We start from the raw sequence: 11,396 nt of genomic DNA, 5'->3' as shown, positions 1-11,396 counted from the left end.
CCTAAAAAAAAAAAAGAGGCTGCAATCTGCACCTCCGGCCGCTCGGGCCCTGGTTGCAGGCTGACTGGCTGGCTGAGGACATGCGGCTGCAAGGCCCGCCACGCGAAGCTGAGGAGACGTGGATGCCGCGCTATAAATATGCCACGCAGGCAAAGCGCAACAGGCGACTTCTCCTAGCTCGAGATGCGGGCGAACTCCAGGGCGAGGGGGCTCCGCGTGGCGCTCCTCTTGCCGCCTCTGTAGGTTAAGGAGGCCCGGGGGCGGCCGGAAGAAAAGCTTTTTCAGAAGCGAGGCAAACTTTCTCCGCAATGAATAAATTCCGGAAGGTTTGCCGAGGCAGCGGGAGAGCTCTGGCTTTGATCTTCGCAGCTTCGGTGGTTTGGCTGATCTTTGACATGGCAGCCCTCAAGTTGTCCTTCGGCGAGAGCGGCACCAAAGTGCTGCAAGGGGAAAGGACGGCATGGGGGAAAGAAAAGGGGCCAGGGCGAGTTTGGCGCAACTCCGAGGATGACCCGGGGAGGTGGTCCCGAGAGGAGCCCGAAACTTCCCCGCCGTTCCCGGGACAAGACGGGAAGAAGCCTTCTAGGAACGGCGAAGATGCTGGCCAGGACGCGGAAGGGAGAGGGCAGCGCTTATCCCCCGGCGCGACCCCGGCCAAAGCAGCACCTGGGAAAATACCCGGCCTGCGTGACATATTCCCGCTGAAACGGCAGCGACCGCCCGCTCAACCCTTGTCCCGTGCCCCGGAGAAGAAAGTCAACGAGGCCGCCGGCGGCGACCCCGGGCACACAAAGCCGGCTCTGGCCCGGCGTGAGCAGGAGCCACACTCAATAGGGGCTGGAGGGCGAGCGCCTCTTCCAAACGGAGTCCCTCAGAAGGTGCCAGTTCAGAAGAGCGCGGGAGGAACGGAGGTGTTAGTGCACACGGAGTTCACCGATAAAGGGGCTTTGGTTGGGTTAAAACGTGGTGTCTCCCCTGGAAGCATGACTGAGGAATGGCTGGCCAATCCTGGTCTTCTCAAAGCCAACAGGACTGAGGGGCTAGTCAGAACGATGGAGGTTCCTGAGGTCAAAGGAAGGTGGGGTTTACCTGCGGGCAAGCTGAATACCTCGACATCAGAGAAGAAGGAAGTCTCCCTGAAGAAAATAGCTCCGGGAAACCTGCCAAGCAGGAAGAGTGCAAAAATACCTCCGGCAAAGGATGCTCTATCAGAAAACCAACAGGTCTTTGTAACCAAGGAGCTGGTCCCTATGGTTTTTCCAACAATTCAGCATCTCCAAGTCAGCACCAAATTGATGGGGAAGTATGTACAACTGCCAGGTGAGAAAAGCAGCAATAAGGGGAAAGCCACCAATGCAACCCAAATAGATGGCCTTATTAAAGCCACGGAAGGGATCGTTGCCAGAGGAAGAGCATTGGGGAAGGTTGACAAAGGCCATTTAGCAGGTGAAGAGCAATTCCCCAAACCTAATCAGAGTAATGTGGATTTTGCAGAAAATACGAGGCTGCACAAAGTGTTAACTATCGATAGGACCCTGACCCCAAGAGACCCCGGAGCACCCGGTCAATTTGGACGCCCTGCTGAAGTCCCAGGTGAGAAGGAGGAGGAAGCCAAAAGGAGATGGAATGAAGGGAATTTCAATGTCTACCTCAGTGACTTAATCCCACTTGATCGTGCCATTGATGACACAAGGCCTGTTGGGTAAGCTGTAAATACTTGTGCTGCACAGCACACGTTTGGGCTAGTGCAATTGCTGATTTATTAAATGCTTGTCTAGAACAGGAATTCTTGGGGGCCTGAGGATAGATTTCATGGGGTCCATGAATTTGGATGTATTATATGAATAATAATATTATACCATACAGTTTTTTTTCATATAGTATTTGATAACTGCATTGAGCATAATTGACTTGCTTTGTACTGAGTTCTAGTCCCTCCTGTCGGCTGGATGACTTTGACTCATTGTCTCTCAACCCAACTTGCCTCACAGGGTAGTTGTTGTGGGGAAAAGAGGAGGAGTATTAGGTATGTTCACAGCCTTGAATTATTTATAAAAATAAAAAAGTCATAAAATAAAAGGGTAAAGATCCCTGGTTCAGATGTAGTCCTTCAGAAAGAGAGACTATTTTAAATATACAATATTTACAAAAGTCATAAGTACCTGGACAACTAAATATATATTACATAAATTTGTATCAGCAAATTGGTAATAAGCATAATTAGCAATATGTGGAGTGGAATTAACCTTTAAAGTTTTCCTCAAAGCCAACAAAGACTATATATGCTTTTCGGGGGAAATATCTAAACAATCTGAGGCCACCATATAGAAAAGGCCTCCCCCAATACTTAAAAAAAAAATTACAGAATATCAGATGTTAACCTTGAAGCTCAAATAGCAAGATCTCAAATAGTTTAAGGATTTAAAGTCTACTGTGACTACTTTAAATTTAGTATTTTTTATACAAGTACATTGGGCAAATGGAATTACTGAACAATGCAATCCTTTTAAAGTTTGTTCAGAAATTAATTGCAGCATATTTGCTTTATCTAGTTTTCTTGTGAGTGTATATAATTTTGTGAGATAAGCGCATTTAAAATGGTGTGTCACAATTGAAACATAGCTATGGCCCTCCCTCACAGGGAGGGCCTACTCAGGGTGCCGTTGGCTAGACAATGTCGGCTGGCGGCCCCCAGAGGTAGAGCTTTCCCTGTGAGCGCGCCCACCCTTTGGAATCAACTCCCCCTGGGGCTCCGGTTGGCCCCTGACCTTCGCACTTTCCACCGCGAACTAAAGACATGGTTGTTTAAATCGCCCAGCCTGGACTGATGGGGTTTGATTTTTAATGAGTTTTAACATATGTTTAATTTGTATTTTAATATGTTTTTATCTGGTTTGATTTTAATTGTTGTGAGCCGCCCTGAGTTCTATGGAAATAGGGCGGCATACAAATCAAATTAAGTAAATAAATAAATATGGATTTTTATATCTGGAATCTTGTTAGTGGAACTGTACAACTAGAATATTCATGCTGATACTAAGATGCGCATGGAAATTGGAAACTGGCCCATCAGATTAGATATCATTACTACCAAAAAAGTTAACACTGAGTGATGTGCTGAATTGTGTAAACACACACACACACACACACACACACACACACACACAAACTGATTGTGTAGCCTTGAATATGGAACACAAGGATTTCCTTTCTGCTTATTTCAAAGAACAAAGTCGGCCCTTAGAGGAGCAATTTTCCTGCAAGAACTTTGCTTTGGCAGCTACCACCTCAAAAAGAAAACAGAAGTTTGAAACCAGTCTCAGGAGTATCCATCACTGCCCCTGGTGCTAAACCAGTAAAGGGCCACAGACATCCAGTTACAGGAAACCCATAGTTTTTGGTCACTTTGAGTGAGATAGGCAGTATTTAAATTTTATAAATGAATTCGTTTTTGAGGGGTCCTTGGTGCTCTCTGAGCTTGCTTGTTTTCTTCCAGACGTTTCATTACCCTAACTAGGTAATATCATCAGTGCTAGTTGAGTGCTGTTTGCTGTCAGTTTATATTCTGGTGTCTAGTCTGTGTGGGTGGGATTGGTTTTAGGGATTCTTTGGTTGGGCTGTTTGCTGATGGCTCTTTGGCAATTTCTTAATTGGGGTATTGCTTACTTGATTGTTGGTCTGACGTTAACCTTAATTAGTTTTCTCCAACTACTGTTCCCAGGCATGAATGCATTACATAGTCCTCCAGTCCTTATCCTGCTTCTGTATTTAGCAGCCTTTCCTTTGTTTAAATGTCTTTTTTTTCCCAGTTATAATTCTATTATTACTTTCTGTAAAAAAAAATGTTCTATTAAGTTTTTTTATTCTGTTGTAGGGAAAACAGTTGCATAGTACTAAGCTGAAAGCTGTAAATTTACAAATCTTGGTGACTTAGTTCAGACAATATAAGCCACTACCCCCTCAAACCAGCACAACCGTAATATAGCTTCCTGTGATGTGTGAACTCAGCCACAGAATCAAATCAGTGGCGAACTGTCATTATTTCATTTTAACACAGGCTTTCAGAGCCCTGCAAAACAGTATTACCCATGCATGATAATCGGCTTATAGAGAAAAGTGCACTGATTTGGGAATTGCATATATTTAAAGCAGCATTTATGTGTCTTAAACAGTTGGTTTCTGGTACCTAAGACAGAAAATACCTGGTGCTGTTTTAACCTATAAAGCACACATGGCTTAGTAGCTGTTGAGTTGCAGAATCAATCTCTTAAGAAGGCTGCTCACTCTACTTGAGTTTAAGGCTCTTGCAGACAGCATCTTCATTAGGGAACACTTGGGGCTCTGAGGTGGTGGTGGGAGAGCCCTCATCTTACTTGTGTTTGTAAAGCTATGGAAACCAACCTTTTCCACCAAGATTTTTTAAAAACCATAAAATGTTTGAGCAGTACAGAAATATTGTGATAAATAAATTTGACCCCTCCATTAAAGTCATGCAAAACAGTTGAGTTTTCAGAGGCCTTTGAGGAAGATAAGTAGCCTTTCATTCTTAAGTTAAATTCTTCTACCTAAAAGCTGTTTCCCATTTCCCCTTTTGTCTGCTAGTCTAACTGAACTTGAAAGGACCGGTAAGTAGGCCAACAAATGCCGTCTTTAACATCTTGAAGCACAGTGACATTAATAAAGGCACCAGAGAGCCTTTAAATAATCTGTCTTGGATGTTGTCGTAGATACGTGTTGGTATATCGCATGCGAAAACTGTAGTTTGGCATTTACTTTATAAATCAGATTATTTGTACAATGCACTGTTGTCGTATTGTGACTGGCACTTGATATCCTTGGGTTTGGGCAGAGATAGTGGTGCATTATGGCAATATTTGGGCAGCCTTCAGGGATACCTTAACAGATTGAAGGCTCTCAAATGCAACAGGATTACGTGAATAGATGACGAAGCCCAGAATGGCAAAGGGCAGAGAATAATGTTTCCCATCAACTGCTATTTGATCTGTTTTAATCAGAGATGCCAGTCATTGAAACAAGAGCCTTTTCATGTAAAACAGGCGTGCTCCCATTGAGCTACAATCCACTATTTTTCCAACAAAACAACCCAGAACAAAAAAAAAAAATAGTTTTCCATTTAGGTTGGGAGGATAGGATCAACCACCCTATCAAACATTGGTGAAAAATGATCAGAGGAACAGATTCTCTGTGGGAGGAGTTCTTTTGGTAAGTTGCCCTGGCCTTCTCAAGATCTTCTGGAAGATATATTAGCCTAAGGGGTAAAGATTCCCTTAAGGCATCCATCAAACGCTTAGCTGAATTGCAAATAGAAATTGAGAAAAATGCTTTCCCTTCAGCCTTTTGTTCATGCAGAGAAGACCTGACCAAAACCTTTGACTCTTCTTCTATTTTTTTTTTCTAAACCAGCATGATGTAAAATGACAAATTCAATGAAATGAGAGAAATCTTTATCACCGGCTAGAGATCTACAGATTTTCTGCCGTACTTCTTTGATAGGCTTTAGTGGGTCACATTGAAACGTTGCTTGCTTTGAGGCTGTCAGTGTTCGCTGATTGTGTTGCGGGGGTCGGGGAAAAGCTTTTATTTGGACAACATGACCGGAAAAAACAGTCTTGCAAGTATCTTTTTTCCCCTTTTTTCTAAAGGGCGCCAGTTCTCCAAACAAATCAATTTATTCTACTAAGTATATGCAAACAAAATACTTGAACATCCTGAACGTTAGTAATACCGGTACTCCTGGAAATTAAAGTCTTGTCTGGATATAAGTGAATTTTGTTTTCTTTGACATTGCTGCTTTTACTTTGTTTGGCTATTTGAAGAGGGAAATAATGCATGGAATTGCCAAAACAAAACAAAACTATATACATACTGGAGCACTTTAAATGCACCCATTTTCTAATGTTGAAAGCATTCTTGGGAACAATGGTCTGACTCAGTATAAGGCAACTTGCTATGTTCCTTCACCTTTTTGCATGTATATATACATTTCACGCAAGTCCACTCCCACCTCACTTGATCCGTGTTTTTTCTTTAGAGACTGAGCACTTAAAAAAGACTGGCTCTAGGTTTACAGGGATATTAAATGTGTTTCTAGGGACTGCAGGATCCATACACTTTATTTGTGATTTTTGAAGTGGATTTGTTATCCAGACATCCACTTTCCATTCACCTTATAGGGAAGATGGACAGCATTAAATTAAAAAAAACAAACAAACAATAAATTAAATAACATTCTCAACTGCACGTCTTTTCTATTTCTGTAGCCGTCACTTCTACGAGGTTCTCTTTCTGGAATATCTTTAGCCCTTGACTTGATAGCTACTACAGGTAGTCCTCGACTTACAACAGTTCGTTTAGCGACTGTTAAAAGTTACAACAGCACCGAAAAAAGTGACTTATGACCAGTGGTAGGTTTCAAACAATTTTACTACCGGTTCTGTGGGTGAGGCTTGGTAGGCATGGCTTGGTGGGCTTGGCAGGGGAAGGATACAGTAAAATCTCCATTCCCACCCCAATCCAGGGGAAGGATACTGCAAAATCCCCATTTCCTCCCGATCAGCTGGGACTTGGGAGGCAGAGAATAGATGGGGGCGGGGCCAGTCAGAATTTTTACTACCGGTTCTCCGAACTACTCAAAATTTCCGCTACCGGTTCTCCAGAACTGGTCAGAACCTGCTGAAACCCACCTCTGCTCTTTTTTCACACTTATGACTGTTGCAATCATGTGATTAAAATTTAGATCTTTGGCAACTGACTCTTATTTATGCCGGTTGCAGTGTCCAAGGGTCATGTGATCAGCTTCTGTAACCTGACAATCAAAGTCAATGGGGAAGCCAGATTCACTTAACAACTGTGTTACTAACTTAACAACTGTGGCAAGAAAGGTCATAAAATGAGACAAAACTCACTTTACAAATGTTTCACTTAGCAACAGAAATTTTGGGTTCAATTGTGGTTGTAAGTCCAGGACTACCTGTAGTTCAGCATTTTGTGACCTGGAATGGATATAACATAAAATTATTTTGCCCTTGGATTACTATACATCCTTAACAGCATCAAAAATAACACTGAGGCCTCCCTCTTAGTATAGCAGTTAGTTTATTTGTCCAGTAGTACTCTTTGCTTTATATAGGTCTGGTAGTCATATAGCAAGAATTGCAATGTGTTTCTTTTTTTGAGACATTTATATATTTCTTTTCAATGTGTTCCAGTTCCAGGGTATCTCACAATTAATAAAATAGATAAATAGATAATAAAACAATCCATAAAAAAAGCAATACGATACAGATAAGTCTTTGATTTACGGAATCAATGGGGACCAGAATTTCCATAGTAAATTGGGGCTGTTGTAAAGACAGTCGTCATGTGACCAGACCCAATTTTTTGTGATCATTTTTACCACAGTTGTTTTTTATTTGTTGTATTTTTATAATGGATGATTTTAATATTTTTTCAAGGTTCTTTATTGTTGTAAGCAGCCCAGAGTCTTTGGATACAAGATGGGTAGCAAATAAATATGAATGAATGAATGAATGAATGAATGAATGAATGAATGAATGAATGAACGAACGAACGAATGCACATATGAAGTGAATCATATCATTAAAGCCAATCCAGCTTCCCCATTTGTTGGAAAGTAGCTAGGAAAATTACAAATCATTGTCATGTGATTTCAGGATGCTGCAGCTGGTCATAAATGGGAACTGGTTGCCAAGCAACCGAATTGTGATCATGTGATCATGAGGATGATATGATGAACATAAGTACTGGGACATTTTATAAATCATTTTTTCCGAGACGGCCATAGCTTTGAAGCATTGTTACACAAATGGTCATAAATCAAGGACTGCTTATGTAACATAATTTAAGTTTCACAGCAGTAAAATGTGTTGGAACGAGCATCAGATGTAGCAATGTTTTTAAAAATTTGGCTTAAAATAAAGTCTCTGGCACACATAAAAAATGCAATAATAGACAATATATACATTTTCCTAGGGGAAAATAACTTGAAAATTTCTGTCCTGCCCCATTCATCTGGTAGGGACTCTAGAGGACAGTTTCAAGGACAATTGTGAATTGTTATTTTACATTGTACTAAAACTATATTAAAATGAAAGTTTTTGAAAGTACCTTGGCCTAGTTAAAAGTGTGTGCGATCTGTGCTCATAACCTGGGGCATACATGGCAGCAAAGTATCATAGTGTTGCCTTTTTACTAATCTTTGTAAGAACATTGTGTCACATGACACCAGAGGTGGTATTCAGCAGGTTCTGACCAGTTCTGGAGAACCGATAGCGGAAATTTTGAGTAGTTCGGAGAACTGGTAAATACCACCTCTGACTGGTCCTGCCCCCATCTATTCTCTGCCTCCCGAGTCCTAGCTGATTGGAAGGAAATGGAGATTTTACAGTTTCCTTCCCCTGGAGTGGGGAGGAAATGGAGATTTTACAGTTTCCTTCTCCTGGAGTGTGGAGGAAATGGAGATTTTACAGTATCCTTCCCCTGGAGTGGGGAGGAAATGGAGATTTTACAGTATCCTTCCCCTGCAATGCCCACCAAGCCATGCCATGCCCACCAAGCCACGGCCACAGAACCAGTAGTAGAAAATTTTGAATCCCACCACTGCATGATACTCAGATACTTACTGATGCAGAATGTTTTAGGGGTTTGTCACTATCGCTAAAGCTTTATAACTAAAAGGTTCTTGCTATCTTCCTGACACTCTTATCTTTTCATCTTTTTCTGAGTACCAAAACTAATTCATTCTGAAACCTCACATTTCCAACCTGCAGCCACTAGAGTGCACTGGAAATCAAGTTGTTTTTTCTTTCTCCCAGCTGGAATAAAACTAGGTTTGCTTGTATAAGAATTGTGTTAAGAATAAAAAATAACTTCCATAAACTCACATTGCAGTTTTATGCTAGGGAATTTTCAGAGATCAATCTATAGTGTTAGGTAATTATAGTAGTAGTGGAACACATTTATAGAGAGGTAGATTCAGTGATTTACTTTGCCCTTTCCCCTGGAGAGGCATTTCTTACTACAGCCTTTTCCAAGCTGATTCCCATTGTTGAAAGAAAAATCCATCTGGTTCAGTTCCAAGCCGGGAGAAAGGTACTGAAAATAAAATGGAGGCTGGAGACTGATTAGAAAGAAAGGTTCCCTTTATTGATGAAGCAGAACTACCAACCACATGTGATTCAGGGACAGTTGACAAAATGGAATTGAGAGTAGGTGGATTTTTATACCTTCTTTGGGCTTTGTATTTGAGCTTCCTGTTCCTGTGCAAGAAAATATTCTATTGGCTGTTGTCAGATTTCTATGGGGTCATGGCTGGCTCTATAGGCAAAGGGGGAAATGCAATTCCTAGGTACATGTCTGAACTAATTCTCCTAACCTTTTTGGCTTCTTAATTGCTTATTTGGAGTTTCTTGTCTTACCCAGTCTTTCTGAACAGATTGCCAAATCTGCATTTCTAAAAGCTGGCCTCCTCAGTTTTTGCTTGGGGGCAGGGAGACTGATGCTGATTTCTACCTCCCTTAAGATTTTTTTTCCCATTTCTCCTTTAGAGGAAATATTCTATCCTGCCTTTTTAATATTTTGTAAAATATTTCATTGTTCTAAAAGTGGGGGGAGGGCTTCCCACACCATGCTGGCTTGCCATTTTTGGAGTTGCAATGAGTGTTACTGAATAAGTCCAAGTAAGACCCAGTTCATAATATACGTGGCCTTCAGGCTTTGATTATTCTTTCTTTTTTCAATCAAAATGTAATTTTACCTTTGTTATGGCAACTTTGAGAAGGTTCAGCTTTGGTGCTGGCATGTTAACATTTAGGCTCAAAAGAAAAATCATATGTTCCTTTTATGCTTCTGGATTATATATCATAGGGTTTTCCGTATCTTCAGCTATTTCTATATGTTAGTCTTTCTCTACCTGAATCCCTCTATGTTACTTGGAATTACAACTCTCATTTCTCAGTCACATGGAGAATTATTAAAATTGCACTGAGAAGAACCAAAGTGGAGGAGACTGCTAGAAGGTCTCACAAGTTGGCAAAAAAAGAGAGAAAGGTTTACTGTACAATAATGCAGATCTAGAACAGATGAGTGCACAAAAAATTAGATAAGCCATGAGGGTCCTATCCATTTTATACTTGAGCAAGTTACCTATTTTCGGGCTTTTATAACTCCAGTTAAATCGGGATTACAACTCCAAGGAGACCCGGGGCCATGTTGGCTTAGACTTCTGGAAGCTGTAATCTCTGGGCAGTTGGAAAACATTAGTTTAGGTATTAGATGCTTCCAGTTTACACAGAGTTTACATTTGCTTCACATCTAGCTTCCTTGTACCATAAAATCTACAGTGTTTGCGCTTCATAAATTATTTCGTTTCTCTTGACTTCTATTTCCTTATAACACATTGTGATTGCCAACCCTTGTTTTTTTTTTTTTAAACAAAGATTTTCCTCTGGAAAAATAATGTAGGTGCCTTGGGATTTGAAGACTATTTTGGCCACCCTGCTTGATCACAGGAGGCGGGTGCTATTTTAAAACTAGAAACTGGCTAATAGAAATCCAGGCTGCAGCCTGGATCTTTTATTTTTATCATCCACTAGGGACTATTCTTTGCCAGCGACAAGGATGTATTAATACAAACAGAAATTCTATCAACAGTTAGTGCCAGTGTATGAGGTTATTTCTCAATTAAACTTAACATAGAGTCTTTGTGATTGAATTTAACACTTGTTCAGGAAAGCATTTAAGTTGGAAGTCCTTTATGGGGGTCCCTTCTCTGCCAGTAGACCTTCACTATGATATTCATGGTCAGAGTAGCATTGAATGGCTGCATCTAGCTTCTTTTAATTTACTCAAGTGCTTTGGTTGACTTTGTCCAGCTTGGAATATTGTGACAAATTTATAAGAGTATTTATCTCCAGCCATATGTTTCTTCATGCAATCTTAGGTCAGAAAAATGTTATATTTTATGTGGGGATGGAATATGGAAGAGTGCTATTTCAAGGCTTTGCAGCTATCTGAGGATACCAGTAATAATAATATTATTAAATTAATAATAATATTATAAAGTAAATAATAACCTTGTCTCCTTGCAGGAATGCTTAGAAAACACCACGCCTCATTATAGTTTTTACTTTTCAGTCTTCCCATTTCTTGATTAACCCTTGAAGGAAACTGGAAAACATTCCCCAATCACAAATTCCTGGCAAGGGTCTTTCCCTTTTTTTTAATCTTACTACAGAATTAGTTCCTTTGTTGTTTTCTTTGGGTAGTAACTTCATGGCATTTGCAGAATTTTTTACGTCTTGCTTTTTCCAGCATCCTATATAATGGCAGTAAGCTCCATGGCTTTCTTGAAAAAA

At 40.8% G+C, this 11,396-nt stretch overlaps 1 protein-coding gene across 1 annotated transcript in view; it reads left to right on the top strand.

Annotated features, from left to right (window-relative positions):
• Nucleotides 1-308: 308 nt before the first annotated feature.
• Nucleotides 309-11,396, top strand: part of GALNT5 (polypeptide N-acetylgalactosaminyltransferase 5) — a 37,594-nt gene continuing 26,506 nt past the window's right edge. Inside the window, exon 1 of the mRNA XM_070956996.1 lies at nucleotides 309-1,702. Within this exon, the coding sequence (XP_070813097.1) occupies nucleotides 309-1,702 (1,394 nt within the window). The remainder of the gene's footprint in view (nucleotides 1,703-11,396) is intronic.

This window comes from Pituophis catenifer, unplaced genomic scaffold (genome assembly GCF_029215685.1).
Source record: "Pituophis catenifer annectens isolate HBS135680 unplaced genomic scaffold, rPitCat1.0.hap2 SCAF_1, whole genome shotgun sequence".
NCBI lineage: Eukaryota > Metazoa > Chordata > Lepidosauria > Squamata > Colubridae > Pituophis > Pituophis catenifer.
The sequence above is the reverse complement of the archived record's forward strand: the minus strand, read 5'-3'. Positions and strand labels throughout refer to the sequence as shown.